Genomic DNA, 17,458 nt, shown 5'->3' with positions numbered 1-17,458 from the left:
GACTTGGGTGAAATACCCCAGCAGTAGTTGAAGCATCATAAGATGCCTCATTAGTACGGAGATAAAATAACATCCTCGTCAGGACCACTTAAGAGATGTAAATACAGGTAAACTCAGGTAGCTACAAAATTTCACGTCATGATAAACTACCCTAGTTAACCCCACACCAGCGTTAACATGTAACCCCCGAAGGAACTCTTACTTATCTTCAAGTCGACACCACAACCAAGTCAAGCCTGGCCTCGGGCCGGGCTTGGGGGTGTAGAAGAACTCCCAGAACCCCATCAACCAGGTATCAACCAGGTATCAACCCCTCCCTCCCCCCTATTCCCCCCCCAACCACTTGTTACCGTTCTTATCCCCTCCGGCCAACCTTGACCCAAGACGTAAGCCTCATGACCTCTGACCCCAGGTACCTCAGTGACGCCCCCTTTAACATGACTTTCCTTCGCATTTTGCAACTCTGGGAAACAACCTCACTATAAAAGTGTAATTACCCTCCGTCGCTGTACGGTCGTGAGGTAATCTACTTGTTCCGCCCCAACACCGCTTTGTTTTACCAGCATTCTTACGGAAACTGTCAACCTAGAACCGTCAGTTTAATCTTGGGATCCTCGGCAATTTTGTAGTTCAACCTCCCGTGACCTGTTGAATACGCCGGAGATTTACCCAAACGTTCTATAATTTTGTATCGTTATTAAGGTCTGCAGACGAGGAGTCACAATAACGTGGCTGAAATATGTTGACCAGACCACTCACTAGAAAGTGAAGGGACGACGACGTTTCGGTCCGTCCTGGACCATTCTTAAGTCGATTGTGTTATTAAGGTTTGCTGTATCCCGGCGCTCTTCTCTGTCGAGAAAATCAAACCAGGAAACAACTTGTGTAAAGGAGGAAATGTATATGTTTATCTCTCAGAATGTTTGGTAATATGTTTATTGTTTGTGATGTGTGTCTATGTATGTATTAACACGATGTACTGAACGGGGTAAAATAGCTTGAGCTACATCATCCCTTTGTGTGTATTTTACCTCAATAAACTTAGTTCAATTTCAATTTAAAAAACCAGGAACTCGTGTTACGAAATCTTTTTCATCATACCCGGATAACGTGCGGCGTCCCGTCACCGCTCTGGGTGACCTCGGGCCGTATTGAAGCATTCCACCTCCTTGCACACCACCACAATACTGATGCTCCGGCCATTGATTGATTGATTGATGAAGACTAAGTCACCCAAGAGGTGGCACGGGCATGAATATCACGGAGCTCACGGGCTCCGTCCATCCACCTTCTCTTATAAATGATCACATGGATCCTTTAGAATAAAATAATATATATATATATCCTTTGCATATATATTAAACCAGTCTAAATTTCGCCTTCAACTTCTTCATTAACATATTTAAACAAACGCAACAGAAGACTTGTGCCCTTGCTTCATTACACACAGAAATCACAATAGCCTGATGCATCAAATTAACAAACCATGGATCCTTTTGACCATGTCGTAGCCACGTCGCGTCTGGGATGCTCTCGGACGTAGGTTCGAATCCTCGTCACGACCCTTGTGGACTTGTTCAGAAGACTTGTGTGTGTGTGTTCCACACCTACAAAACAACCATACGGCGAAACTTTACAACCAACACGTCCTGCTCCCTCAAGTTACATTATATAGATTTAGAATCAACTTTACACAAGGAAAATATAGAATATGGGTTCGAGGCTCGCATATAAATCATATCGGATTGAACATATGTGTGGAATATATGACCACATATTTTGTGGTCATTGTTGCCAGTCCAAAATAAATAACACAATCATTCACAGGGTTGCCAGAGTTATACACTATCATACACACAGTCACTGAGTCACTACACTACCATACACACAGTTACTGAGTCACTACACTACCATACACTGGATTACTGAGTCACTGCACTACCACACACACACAGTTACTGAGTCACTACACTACCATACACTGGATTACTGAGTCACTGCACTACCACACACACACAGTTGCCTGAATCATACACTACCATACACTGGGCTGTCAGTCAGGGAGACGGGAGGGGCTCCGGCCGGGCGTGTAACTGTAGCAAACACCACAAACTATAAACAGCCGGCGCCCGGGTAAACACCAGTAAACAGCCCCACTACAGTACTAATGGCGCCCGCCTGCACCACCACCACCACCACTACACCCTCATACAGCCCGCCAGGCTCCACGGACACTACAACACCTTCCTCCACCTCCATCATCTCCGTCGAATGATCCGCCTGGCAAATAGGGTTGCTAAGCCGCCTCCCTCCCTGTCTGTCTGTTTATCTGTCTGTATACTCAATTAGTTGTGCTTGCGGGGGTTGAGCTCTGGCTCTTTGGTTCCGCCTCTCAACTGTCAATCAACTAATGTACAGGTTCCTGAGCCTACTGGGCTCTATCATATCTACACTTGAAACTGTGTATGGAGTCAGCCTCCGCCACATCACTTCCTAATGCATTCCATTTGTCAACTATTCTGACACTAAAAAAATCTTTCTAATGTCTCTATGGCTCATTTGGGCACTCAATTTCCACGTGTGTCCCCTAGTGCGTGTGCCCCTTGTGTTAAATAATCTGTCTTTATCCTATCAATACCTTTGATAATCTTGTATGTAGTGATCATGTCCCCCTAACTCTCCTGACTTCCAGCGACGTGAGGTTTAATTCCCGTAGTCTCTCCTCGTAGCTCATACCCCACAGTTCGGGTACTAGTCTGGTGGCAAACCTTTGAACCTTCTCCAGTTTAGTCTTATGCTTGACGAGATATGGACTCCATGCTGGAGCTGCATACTCCAAGATTGGTCTGACATACGTGGTATACAAAGTTTTGAATGATTCCTTACACAAGTTTCTAAATGCCGTTCTTATGTTGGCCAACCTGGCATATGCCGCTGATATGAGTTTCAGGGGACAGGTCTGGCGTGATATCAACCCCAGGTCTTTCTCTCTCTCTCTCTGATTCTTCAAGAATTACATCTCCCAAACGATACCTTGTATCTGGCCTCTTGCTTCCTACACCTATCTTCATTACATTACATTTGCTTGGGTTAAACTCTAACAACCATTTGTTCGACCATCCCTTCAGTTTGTCCAGGTCTTCTTGAAGCCTCTGGCTATCCTCCTCAGGTGTTTGCCTGTGCCACAGGTTCCATTAGTGGAGAGGCGTGCGTACAGGCATGCGTGAGGTACCTCGATTCCGCAATGCACACGCACACCAGCCAGCTGAACAATACACCGTCACACAATGCTTGCCCCATTGTCTCGTGACCTCCAGTACCTCCGTTTTTTCACCCCTCTTGAGAAAATTCACAGCTGCAATGCTCCTGTACCCCATCAAGTTACATCAGGTTGTCAAGGCGTCGTCAGTTCCAAACTTGTCAAGGCGTCATCAGTTCCAAACTTGTCAAGGCGCCGTCAGCTCCAAACTTGTCAAGGCGTCGTCAGTTCCAAACTTGTCAAGGCGCCGTCAGTTCGAAAATTGTCAAGGCGCCGTCAGTTCCAAACTTGTCAAGGCGTCGTCAGTTCCAAACTTGTAAAGGCGCCGTCAGTTCCAAACTTGTCAAGGCGCCGTCAGTTCCAAACTTGCCAAGGCGCCGTCAACCCGCAGCTGGAGCCGAGCACTTGGCAGGCGGTATAAATGGGTCATCAACAGCTTACTGTTACAACGGTTCTAGTTGCCAACGCCAGGAATCACCGCCCGCGACTATCTCCCTCCTTCACAAGGGGGCGAGTTAAGCCCGTTAATTCATTTTGGCACCTTCCGCAGCTTCCTCGAGAGCACCCAGGTGTATAAAACAGGAGAATATGCAATGCAGCTGGTGTTCTTAGGCAGCAGGTGAATCCAGGTGGCCCGGTACCCACCACGGTACCGTAAGACCGGACCGCCTCCCAGGTTCATAGCCTCGGGCGCGTTCCAAGCAGCAATCAGAATTCTGATTTCGGCCCAAGTAAGCACGCCTGGTATACGATATATATATTTGTTTGTCTTGTATTATTGGTCAATTCATGATATTTTATCTTCAACCCGCGCAATTACGTTATACTTATACTCTTAAAAGTACTCTTGAAAAGTCTAAAAAGTACAGCAAAATAAAACAAAAGAATCAAGGCGCATCGCACTGGAAGTCTCTCACATTTGCCGCACAAAGTTGGTGACCAAGTGTTCTCTTTTTCTCTGACAGTGTACTTGTGTACTGCATGTACTCAGTGTACTGTACTCAGGCCGCTAACGAGGCCTCTGGCAGCACTAAATATCACGGGGGCGCTCGACGCCATTCCGACACGTCCGCCGGTATATACTTGTCGGAGGCCACGTCCGTCACCTCAGCGCTCCACCCTACCTATCCTGCCTCTTTCTCACCTCCTTACGCCTCCATATTGTGGCAATAAGCTACATACACGCCCGAGGAGTTGTTGCTGTTTCAGATTTAGCTACTCAGAACGAAGTGTCCATGTAGCACGGGCTATGGTGAGCCCGTAACGCCCGAGGAGGTGGGAGGAGCCGGATAGGTACGTCAAGTCATGAGTGGGAAATGTTTACAGTTATCCGGCTCTCTGGAGACTGGTGGGAGGGTTGCCACACGCTCCCACGCTCCTCAACTCTTGCCTCTCCACCAATTCCATATTTGTCCATATAGATAATTTGATTTTATTCAAACATTTATATTTGTGGATATAAATTGATTGATGGTGTGAAGAAAGCTGTAGAAATGCCACTCATTTCATTGCAAGTTGGGCGAGTTACCAGCATATATAAGCCTGATCTAACTGAATCAATTTAATGCAGTTCCAGGAATATTGCATTTATTAATGCTATATATTAATGCTATCGAACGATAATTTAATATTTACAAACGAAGCAGTCACACACACACATACACTGACAGACAGACAGACACAGACAGAGAGTGCGAGCAAGAATAATCTTACCTTACAGTTGAATTTAATTCTATTACACAATTATTTTTTGTTACGAATTGTTTCAATGGCATATCCAGAGAGCTTAACAGTGATGACTATTTCACCAACCCGCCCGCGGGGACTTTTAAGTTGATAGTCATAATGGGATTGATAGGTTCGGAATGGAATACACATCCATGTAGGTTATCTTGAGATGATTTCGGGGCTTTTTAGTGTCCCCGCGGCCCGGTCCTCGACCAGGCCTACACCCCCAGGAAGCAGCCCGTGACAGCTGACTAACACCCAGGTACCTATTTTACTGCTAGGTAACAGGGGCATAGGGTGAAAGAAACTCTGCCCATTGTTTCTCGCCGGCGCCTAGGATCGAACCCAGGACCACAGGATCACAAGTCCAGCGGGCTGTCCGCTCGGTTAGGAAGGTTAAACAGACACATAATGAGTTCAGCAACGGAATCCCCAGTGTTCTTTTAGCTAAGTAGTTACGATGATAAACTACTTACTGCTAATTAACTAATTACGAAACCACCTTGTTACATTAGTAATAATTAGTGTTGTACTAATTATATTCCTGACAAACTAGTTACAGTATCTTCTTGAGGTTATCTTGAGATGATTTCGGGCCTTAGCGTCCCCGCGGCCCGGTCCTCGACCAGGCCAAATTTTTGTTACCCCCCCCACCCCAGGAAGCAGCCCGTAGCAGCTGTCTAACTCCCAGGTACCTGTTTACTGCTAGATGAACAGGGCCATCAAGGTGAAAGAAACATTTTGCCCATTTGTCTCCGCCTCCATCGGGGATCGAACCCGGAACCTCAGGACTACGAATCCGAAGCGCTGTCCACCCAGCTGTCAGGCGCCTATGGTGGTTTAGTGTCTCACCTTGAGGCCACAGAGGCAGAGTTTCTTTCACCCTATGCCCCTGTTACCTAGCAGTAAAATAGGTACCTGGGTGTTAGTCAGCTGTCACGGGCTGCTTCCTGGGGGTAGAGGCCTGGTCGAGGACCGGGCCGCGGGGACACTAAAAAGCCCCGAAATCATCTCAAGATAACCTCAAGATAACACACCCTGACCCCCCTCCTCCCTCGCCTTGGACTCGCCCTCGTGTCTCAATGTTTCTCACCCTGACCCCACACACACACACACACACAAGTTCCTCACACTCGTCCCATTCACACTAAAGTTGCGTGTATAGTAACGCGTGTTGAGGGCGCCAAACTGCCAGAGACTTGGGGTTAAATTTCCAAAGCGCCTTGACAATTATGTACGTCCGTGGCCCCTGCATGACTGTACAGCGACACTCTGGCGGCAAAAGTTCACAATTCAAGTTTTTATTCGGGTAAGAGTGCATACATAGATGAAGAATTACAACCATAATGTTGGATTTATAGATAGAGCTAGTACATACAATACCTAAAGCCACTAGTACGCATAGCGTTTCGGGCAGGCGGAAGCCTAATTACAAGAAGCCTAAGTTTCGGTTAGGAGGCTTAAGTACACACACACACACACACAAGCTTCAAAAGCAAAATGCACATATAATGTGAGCTGGGTTGGGCTTAAGGTCGTCGCAATAGCTTACTGACAAGCCAGTAAATATGCTTTAGTCCGTTGACCAGACCACACACTAGAAGGTGAAGGGACGACGACGTTTCGGTCCGTCCTGGACCATTCTCAAGTCGATTGAGAATGGTCCTATTGTTTAGTCCCTTCCTCCACTTTCAAAACCCTTCCTCTCATCTCCTCACCCTGTTCCTACCCTATCTACGATCATCTTCCCCCTTCCCTTCTACCCCTCTTCCCCACCCCACCCCCCTCCCTGTGTCTCAGAAGTCCAAGGGTTCAACAACCTGTAAGACTACATTCACCCCTCTACTAGCCTCCCTTCCCCCCCCTCCCACTACCTTACTCAAGGCACCATCCTCTCTGCTCAAGTGGAAAATACTTTCAGGTAAGATACACGCATTGGTACCGTACGCCTTTTGGGGGCTAATGAGAATCTGCGTCAATATGGCGGTGATTTGATTGTTGCCGCCGGAGGAGGCTAGTTTATTGTGCACTCCATACTCATCCAGGGGGCGGTAGCGTAAATGGGTTGATGTTGGTCCGTATGCTTTGGTCGGGGTGTACCTGTGTATAGGTTCAGTTGGTCAGCGATGCCTCTACTTGCTGCTGCCACATATACAACAACTGCCCATTTTCTATCTCATCAACAACTACCCATTTTGTATCTCAACAACAACTACCCATTTTCTATCTCAACAACAACTAACCATTTTCTATCTCAACAACAACTAACCATTTTCTATCTCAACAACAACTACCCATTTTCTATCTCAACAACAACTAACCATTTTCTATCTCGAACAACAACTATCCATTTTCGATCTCATCAACAACTACCCATTTTCTATCTCAAAAACAGATACCCGTTTTCTGTCCCAACAACAACAACTGCCCTTCTTCTGTCTTTTCCAAACCCTCGCTCTTCAAATAATGTCTACCTCTACTGTCTCCTCCAGCACCATGTCTCAGGAGGCAGATCTACCGAGCTAAAAACTAAAGATTGGAGGGACTGTAACAATGCAATCCGCGTATAATGAACAGTTTTGAAAAAAATTGGAATATAGCCTACAGTTAAGGAACACATGTACGTAGACATTTAAGTATGACAACGCCACAATGTTACTTTTTTTCTAATACAGCCATGAATAAATATATACGTTTATGTATATTTCAGTCTGGAGGTTGAGAGAAGGTGGTGGGGGGAAAGGGGGGTATTTACAAGACCATATCTTGAGAGGCCATAGAAAGGAATTCGGTCCTTTCTCTTCACGACTAGAGCTCTCTCTCTTTCCCTCTCTCCCTTCTTTCCATTCAAGACCCATTACCTGGTTGATACCTGGTTGATGGGGTTCTGGGAGTTCTTCTACTCCCCAAGCCCGGCCCGAGGCCAGGCTTGACTTGTGAGAGTTTGATCCCCTAGGCTGGGTGCTATTGAACTGACCAAGAGTACAGGGATGGTTCACATAGGCTTGGCCTTGCCTATGAACACTCCCTCACCTTGTCACTTCTCCCTCCATCTACCTTACCTCTCCCCGACACGCCTTAAGCCCTTCCTTACAGTTTGCCCAAATTATAGCCTCCCTTGCCCACCACCTCCTCCCATGCCCACCACCAGCTCCCTCGCCCATCTCCCCTACCACCGCCTTACCTGCCTAAGGCACCGGTTCAGTAGCACCAGCCAGCGCTCCTGGGCGTCGCTCTCTTGTGATAAATCATCTTGGAATGCGAGGCTTGTTGCGACCATTATCTCAGGTCTTTCAGTAGGGGTCTAGTGCGAGGTAATTAAATCCTTAATAAGGAGACAATCACAACTTGTGAGTACACAAGACGTGGAAGAATAGACGAGGATAAGTAGGAAAAATAAGAGGAGAAGAGGAGGAGGAGGAAGACAAACGGATGTTAACGACGGCGAAAGAGAAAAGGAAAAAAAAGATAGAAGAATTAAACAAGAGAATAGAGCAAGACGCACAGTGAGTACACGTGACACAAGTGTCTCCAGCACACACAAGAGACAAGCTCCGGCACTCCAAGACACCGTGGCCAAGGTCGAGCTCTTCAGTAGGGGAGATCACGCCCTTGTTTCACTTCTTGCAGGAAATGCAGAGTGCTAAACAAGCAGCATCTGGGGCGCCCCAGCGGCTTCTTTTGCGCGCGACCTTCACGCTTCTATTTGTCTCCTCTGACGTGTGTGTGTGTGTGTGTGTGTGTGTGTGTGTGTGTGTGTGTGTGTGTGTGTGTGTGTGTGTGTGTGTGTGTGTGTGTCTGTATGTGTGTGTGTGTGTGTGTGTGTGTGTGTGTGTGTGTGAGTGTGTGTGTGTGTGTGTGTGAGTGTGTGTGTGTGTGTGTGTGTGTGTGTGTGTGTGTATGTGTGTGTGTGTGTGTGTGTGTGTGTGTGTGTGTGTGTGTGTGTATGTGTGTGTGTGTGTGTGTGTGTGTGTGTGTGTGTGTGTGTGTGAGTGTGTGTGTGTGTGTGTGTGTGTGTGTGTGTGTGTGTGTGTGTGTATGTGTGTGTGTGTGTGTGTGTGTGTGTGTGTGTGTGTGTGTGTGTGTGTGTGTGTGTGTGTGTATGTGTGTGTGTGTGTGTGTGTGTGTGTGTGTGTGTGTGTGTGTGTGTGTGTGTATGTGTGTGTGTGTGTGTGTGTGTGTGAGTGTGTGTGTGTGTGTGTGTGTGTGTGTGTGTGTGTGTGTGTGTGTGTGTGTGTGTGTGTGTGTGTATGTGTATGTGTGTGTGTGTGTGTGTGTGTGTGTGTGTGTGTGTGTGTGTGTGTGTGTGTGTGTGTGTGTGTATGTGTGTATGTGTGTATGTGTGTGTGTGTGTGTGTGTGTGTGTGTGTGTGTGAGTGTGTGTGTGTGTGTGTGTGTGTGTGTGTGTGTGTGTGTGTGTGTGTGTGTGTGTGTGTGTGTGTGTGTGTACTCACCTAGTTGTGTTTGCGGGGGTTGAGCTCTGGCTCTTTGGTCCCGCCTCTCAACCGTCAATCAACAGGTGTACAGGGTCCTGAGCCTATTGGGCTCTATCATATCTACATTTGAAACTGTGTATGGAGTCAGCCTCCGCCACCTCACTTCCTAATGCATTCCATTTGTCAACCACTCCAAGGTTGACACTCCAACTTGTCAACCACTCCAAGGTTGACACTCCAACTTGTCAACCACTCCAAGGTTGACACTCCAACTTGTCAACCACTCCAAGGTTGACACAAGACACTAAAAAAGTTCTTTCTAATATCTCTGTGGCTCATTTGGGCGCTCAGTTTCCACCTGTGTCCCTATATATGTATGTTGACCAAACCACATACTAGAAAGTGAAGGGACGACAACGTTTCGGTCCATCTTGGATCATTTGTCAAGTCGATTGTGATATGAGGGATGTTGTTGTTGTTTAAGATTCAGCTTCTGGGAACAAAAAGTTCCAAGTAGCACGGGCTATGGTGAGCCCGTAGTGAACTTACCTGGCACAATAGAGAGGGGCTGTAACTGCGTACCTTGAGGGAAGGAGCCGAAGGCAATAAATAGGCAAAAGTGAGTTGAAGAGAAGGAAATCTTAAGAGGAAGAAAAAGCAAGGCAAAAGGTACGAAAGGTGTAATAAAGGAAACCCTCTTTATTACACCTTAGCCCTTCACAACATTCTATTCACACCCTTTGAGGCTCTAATAGGAATAAGAAACGGGTCGTAAGAGAAAACAAGGGAAAGAAAAAGAAAGAAAGAAAGAAAGATAAATGGAAGGGTAAGCTCATGTTAGAAAGTTTAGAACACCTGAGCATATACTGTGAAAGGGAAGAGTTAATAGCAACAGAGCCAGGACTCTGACTGTCAAATCCAAACCCGAATGAAATACTCGAGAACTAAAACATTAATATGATTAAACAAAAGAATATTACGAAACAACACAGAGCGTTGTTGAACAGCGATAAGGAACGAGAGCAAGAAAGACTTGATAAATCCGAAGTGAAAAAGATGTCCATAACGTTAAGGAGGAAAGCAAGTGCAGAAGATCAAACTAGCGTTAAATGACACGATAGAAAAGACAATGAAAGACAAGAGAGAAAGCGATGCCCATTGAAAGCAGAAGGAAGAAGCAGGGAGGAATGTTGGAGAACGTGACCAGGGTACAGCAGCAGTAGAGAGTATAACATACACATTTATAAAAGGGAAAGTAAAGGAAATGACGGCTAGTAAAGATCAGGGAGGCAATAGCTCAGAGGAAATGAGAGAGCCACAAGTTCAATTCAAGTTCAACATAAGAGAAACAGACTAAGAGGAGACACTGCTGGAGTGACACTATTTAAGCAACGGGTAGAAAGCAGTGACTGAGAGTGGGACGGGTTTGTCTACACCGTCCAAGGTCCTACAACAAAACATTTTCACTTGGTGGTCACAGCCTCGCCCTAGACGACGCCCAGACTTTGAAAACTGAAGGGTGAGGCTCCTCATATGATCGTCTCAGATCAGCGTCAAACTCTTGGGAAATGTTACCAAATCGATATTTATCATACTGTATGTGCTCACATGTGTGTCCTTGTGGGAGTCGAAATTCACTTCAAGGAACCCACCTCTCAGTCACCAGTCGATTCGTATACAAGTATCGAATTCTTTGGGTTATATCATGTCAATATTTCCTCTATTTTTTTAGTCTTCTCATAATGAGTAAGAGGAAGACGCCATGCTGGCGCCGAATACGTCAGCGCCTGTCTGATGCTTGCTGTATTAATGAGTCCACTGACGATAAATAGTTAAGCGGGGTCCAAGAACTGGAGCTTGACTCACCACAAACACGTTTGGACACACACACACACACACACACACACACACACACACACACACACACACACACACACACACACACACACACACACACACACACACACACACAAGGATAACAGCATCATGTACGGCATTTCGATTTAATTTAAACAGTTTCCGCCTTACCGGCTCGTCCAGCGCTCAGTCCTGCGCACCTCCACCCACTCTTGAGTCTCCTTACTCAACACTATACACCTACACTCACCTACAACACAATCATACATCCATAAAGAAACCCACCCGCCCACCTACCCACCCAGAAACATCACCCACGTACCTGCATGAAACGTGCCTAACCCACTAATCAAAGACTCCCACTTTCCCACCATAGAATACACACACACACACCAACCCATCCACCCAGGAACCTACCCACCCACGTACCTTTCAACCCACCCACCTACCCACACAGGAACCCACACCCAGGTACCCGAGAAACTTTCACATAGCCTTGACCACTCCAGAGAGGTGGTGGGGGGGAGGGGTCGCCGAGACTGTAACCCAACTTAACATTACAGTCACGACAATCACACAAGAAATGTTAACTGTCTTCATGTTCTCTCTCAAGACACTGTTGCACACATTTTACCCTTATCACATATTTTGGCCTAATAATATGAGCATTGTAATACTAGCGGCAGTTTTAATACCACTCATAGAACCTGGATCATATATGGAGTGGGTCGTAGAGTTTTGCGTTCGAAGCCTCACCTGAGGTGAGGTATGACTTGTAATAACTTGGCCCAACAGGCTGTTGTTTTGGCCCGCTTGTCCTTTAGTTCCCACTACAATCCTCGTCAAAGTAGTGCCACAGCAGACTCCCAGGCTGTTGTGGCTCTCCCGATGACGGCTCGCAAGAGGTGGTAAGTAAGGTGGCGTGTGGGCGGAGGATGTGGCCAGAGGCGTTAGGCAGACGAATATCTCGTGTGTGATTTTCTCCTTTCACCGAGGCTTGCGTGGGTGGGTGCGTGGATGTGTGTCTTGGTGCGTGGGTGCGTGTGGCTGGGTGCGTGTGCTTGAGTGCGTGCACGCTGGTAATAGAGCCACTACATCGTCTCCCACTACCCAGTATGGCGCCGCAAGCACAATACCCTCCAGCACATAACCTTGCTCAACATTCTCCATCACACTACTCCGTCATTTAAAAATATTTACAAAATACACGTAAATATTGACTACAATTACACCGCGTAATAACTTTTGTTCCAGGGTAGTGTTATTTACTAAACGGCAATGCTTCCAAAATACAGAGAACTATTAATATAGGAATATTAATATAGGATAGGAATCGACTTGAGAATGGTCCAGGACGGACCGAAACGTCGTCGTCCCTTCACCTTCTAGTGTGTGGTCTGGTCAACATACTTTAGCCACGTTATTGTGACTCATCGCCTGCACAGAGAAATATTATTCCCCCACAAACGTTGCTTCTGTAACCACTGGAACTTGTTGGATGAAAGTGTAAGTCGTAGATCAAAGGAAGCCTCACCAAGCTATTTTTCCAGCTTCTTTACGGAAAATGGCCTCTGCTTCTGCTACAGTGTGACCCAGTCTGTTCCAGGCGATTGGAATCACCTGTGATTATACTTAAGGCATAAGAAAATATAAACAACACTTATCCAGGAACAAACATTGTGTTACATTGTGTTATTTACAACGTGTATTTAAAGTGCACAACTTCTGTCGATTGACAATACACTGTAAAGTTTCCTTCTCCTTGACACGACTGTGCCAGGCAAGGTAACAGCGCACAAACGCCTCTTGTATAGCTTGTTTTCTATTTGCTAAAAGTGCACAGAGTTGGGATAGGATTGATTAGGTTATGCTAGGCTAGATTAGGTTATGCTAGGATATATTAGGTTATGCTAGGATATATTAGGTTATGCTAGGATATATTAGGTTATGCTAGGCTAGATTGGGTTATGCTAGGCTAGTTTAGGTTTAGGTTAAGATTAGGTTTAGATTATGGTTAGGTTAAGGTTAGGTAGGTTTCAGTACAAGATCAAAACACGTTGGTGAACTATTTTATGTTCGAAATGACCTGTATCCGCCTGTACTTACCGTCTGGGCAGTGGAAGAGGTCATCGTTCTGTCAAAGACAAAATGAAACAATTAATATCTTGATAATACTAGATATAAATTACTTAAACACCACCAACGAGATATGATTACATAATAATACCAATACCAAATTATGCTTTACGATATGTAATTATTAAAATGTTTTACCCAGAATACTAATAAGTTTATTCTTCTAAATAATGACTAGTAAAAACACACTAGTCACCGGAGTAATATTTACACACACACTTAAGGTCTACAAGCGCCATTATCATTTTGAAAAACGGCTATAATGAATTAATCGATGTCCTCAATCATCCGAAATGAACGGACGTGTACATCCGGCACTGCTAGATAATTTACCGTTACGAAAGAGAGGTGAAAGTTTCGTGTTGTGATCTTCAACGCATTTCAATTTAAGCTCAAGCAGGAATGCACTTAATACCGTTTTATGATCAATGCCAAACTTTCTTGCTGTGATAAACGGCATGCATTTACTACAAACGCCTTATGCAGTTTTTATTTATAGGTACTCACCTATTTGTGCTTGCGGGGGTTGAGCTTTGGTTCTTTGGTTCCGCCTCTCAACTGTCAATCAACTGGTGTACAGATTCCTGAGTCTACTGGGCTCTATCATATCTACATTTGAAACTGTGTATGGAGTCAGCCTTCACCACATCACTGCCTAATGCATTCCGTCTGTTAGTGTGTGTGTGTGTGTGTGTGTGTGTGTGTGTGTGTGTGTGTGTGTGTGTGTGTGCGTGTGTGTGTGTGTGTGTGTGTGTGTGTGTGTGTGTGTGTGTGTGTGTGTGTGTGTGTGTGTGTGTGTGTGTGTACCTAGTAGTGCTTGAGGGGGGTTGAGCTCTGCTCTTTCGGCCCGCCTCTCAACTGTCAATCAACTGTTTCTAACTACTACTACTATTTTTTCCACATCACACGCACACACACCAGGAAGCAGCCCGTGACAGCTGACTAACTCCCAGGTACCTATTTACTGCAAGGTAACAGGGGGCATAGGGTGAAAGAAACTCTACCCAATGTTTCTCGCCGGCGCCCGGGATTGAACCCGGGACCACAGGATCACATGTCCAGCGTGCTGTCCGCTCGATCGACCCCTTGTGTGTGTGTGTGTAATTACCTAAATGTAGTTACAGGATGAGAGCTACGCTCGTGGTGTCCCGTCTTCCCAGTATTCTTTGTCATATAACGCTTTGAAACTAATGAAGGTCTTGGCCTCCACCACCTTCTCACCTAACTTGTTCCAACCGTCTACCACTCTGTTTGCGAAAGTGAATTTTCTTTCCCTTTGTGTGTGTGTGTGTGTGTGTGTGTGTGTGTGTGTGTGTGTGTGTGTGTGTGTGTGTGTGTGTGTGTGTGTGTGTGTGACAGAGAGAGAGCGCGCATTCGTAAAATCTTGACCTTCATTAAGAAAAAAATAACCACCTGTGTATCAATCACACGAAAAATCAAAAATAAAATAAACCAGTAAATAAACTAGTAAGCCATAAACTAGTAAAGAGAAGAGGGGGAGTGGTGGGAGGGGGAGGGGGGGAATAGATGACATACACGATACAGGTTATATTGTAGTGAGCCTTGAAGGGTTGGAGGGAAGTCACGTTCCGCCAGCAGCCCTGGCCTTTTACTGAACCTAGCCTCTAATGATTCTATAACATCTAGGTCACTTTACGTTCAAAGTGTTTATGAAAAGGCTCAGTTTTCTCATAAAGTATAACTGCAGGTTAAAGTAACGTGGTCAAATATTTGTCTTCGCAATTAATTAAGGCTACGGCAGTAATTTACTGACCAGCCCGCCAGTGTGCCTCAGTCCTGAACGTAGTTCATACCTAAACTGAACTCTTAAAAAAGAATGTACTGTATATACAAGAATACGCGGAATAATTCTCCAGATGTATATATACCAGAGATCAGTACCGCCAACCATACTTAACCAGACTACAGATAAGAGCAAGACCACCCACTCACGGCCTTTGGTGGGTAACACCTCGCTGATCTTTACAGCATTTAATATCATAAATAACCTGACGCTTAACGAGGTTCCTTTGTATATGTGGCTGTATCGACGTCACGAGGTCACGTGACTTTCTTTACATCGCCATTTATGGACTAATTTATTCATTGATTTATTAGAAAGTGCAATAGTTTTTGCATAACTTTGCTGCGCAAATGCAATACACTTACAAGTGTTGATTACACATTTATTAATATGAATTAAGTGACAAATTAGGGACTAACTTCGGTGCTAATTTTTACTATTTAATAAAATAAATAGTCAAATTCTTTACTTCATTAAGAAGTGCCACATTTACACACAGAAATCACAATAACGTGATGCATCAAATGAACAAATCCACAAGGGCCGTGACGAGGATTCGAACCTGATTCGATTAAGGCAGCGTATGGGATGCTCCCGGACGCAGGTTCGAATCCTCATCACGGCCCTTGTGGATTTGTTCAAGTGCCATATTTGTTTTCATCTAAATGGCGTGTGTGTGCATCGTGTTAAACAGACTCTGGGGAATGTCAGAGATACAGCCAGTTCTTATTATTATTAACATCTTTATTGACAAAATTAATTACAATTTTGCCTAATCTGAGGATTTTGATAGTCTTATTAAATTGAGGATAATGCTAGTATTCACTGTCACGCAGGACAGAGGGTCATACATAAGACAATAGGTCTAAGCAGCCAGTTCTTGTAGTAAGTTCATGGGGGTCTATTACATAACCGAGAAAGAAATTTAAGCAAGCGCAGACTAATGTATAGTGTGAATGTTTATCATGTTCAGGAATTTGAACAAAGGGGCTGCATGTTGCCTGAAAACATAAGTTTGTTCTGAGAATTTATTTAGTCTGGGTGATGATGGGTGTTATAGGAATACATTAGTGAGCAATATAGTGTGTAAACAGTAGAGGGGAAGCATAGTATATGAATTTTGATAGTGTATGTATATGACTGTCGATGTTAGATCTGTTGCCAATACAAAGGCATAGAAATTTTATATTTTTTATATACTCTTAACCATCATATTATGTATTTAAACTTTTATTTAATTAAATGACTTGTCTCAAACTCAAATGTAATTGGTCTTTATATGTAAAGTGTGAGCTTGACATCCCTTAGTAGAATTTTGTTAAATCATTGTTTACTATATCATGTATGGCGTGGGTTGGGTTAAAGATGAAGGCAGTGTCATCAGCAGATATTTCAAAAGATTTCAAAAGGTTAGAAGCATTGGCAGATAGATCATGACATCAATGAGGAGATAGATGGCAGAGCTGTTCGTATGCTGCCTTGAGTTACTGTGTAGGTAGTGAAGTTTTTTGGAGGGTTTCAATAGCATACAATGTCAGTTGTGAAAGATAGGCTATCTCGGTGATTCTGGCGTTGACATTGATCTTATCTTGAGATTATCTTGAGATGATTTCGTTTTTTTTTTTAGTGTCCCTGCGGCCCGGTCCTCGACCAGGCCTCCACCCCCAGGAAGCAGCCCGTGACAGCTGACTAACACCCAGGTACCTATTTTACTGCTAGGTAACAGGAGCATAGGGTGAAAGAAACTCTGCCCATTGCTTCTCGCCGGCGCCTGGGATCGAACCCAGGACCACAGGATCACAAGTCCCGCGTGCTGTCCACTCGGCCGATTGGCTCCCGATAAAAGGAGAAAATCGGCTCCGGCTCCTGATAAAAGGAGAACATTCTGGTGTTGACAACGATACAAGGAAAAGATTTTGGCGTTGACAACAATAAAAGGAGAAGAATGGCCGAATTTGCTACCCATCCCCGCTAAAAGGTGTTGACTCAAACAAGCTCCAATATTGTGATATAAGAGGCTACACCCACACCCAGGAATATATTATTTTGTTTTTACTGTGTTAAATCGTCGATTGTCGTTGTAGGCAATATCTGTCTGACTGTACACAAAACAAAACAGGTTTCCATTGGAGCAATCAACGAAAATTAGAAACTCATGAGACTGATTTAAAGTACATACTTTATATAGTAAACATTTCAAATACAAAACTAAACAAGTGCGAAATAAAGACACGCCAA

The 17,458-nt window shown here is 44.9% G+C and overlaps 1 protein-coding gene across 3 annotated transcripts in view; it reads right to left on the bottom strand.

Annotated features, from left to right (window-relative positions):
• uif (sushi, von Willebrand factor type A, EGF and pentraxin domain-containing protein uif) overlaps nt 1-17,458 on the bottom strand; it is a 122,518-nt gene that overhangs the window by 83,929 nt on the left and 21,131 nt on the right. For all 3 annotated transcript variants that reach the window (XM_045758838.2, XM_045758841.2, XM_045758839.2), the window contains exon 3: nt 13,387-13,414. In XM_045758838.2, coding sequence (XP_045614794.2) covers nt 13,387-13,414 — 28 coding nt within the window. The remainder of the gene's footprint in view (nt 1-13,386; nt 13,415-17,458) is intronic.

This window comes from Procambarus clarkii, chromosome 35, assembly GCF_040958095.1.
Source record: "Procambarus clarkii isolate CNS0578487 chromosome 35, FALCON_Pclarkii_2.0, whole genome shotgun sequence".
Classification (NCBI taxonomy): domain Eukaryota; kingdom Metazoa; phylum Arthropoda; class Malacostraca; order Decapoda; family Cambaridae; genus Procambarus; species Procambarus clarkii.
Note: the sequence above shows the minus strand (reverse complement) of the source record. Positions and strands in the feature narration are given on the sequence as shown.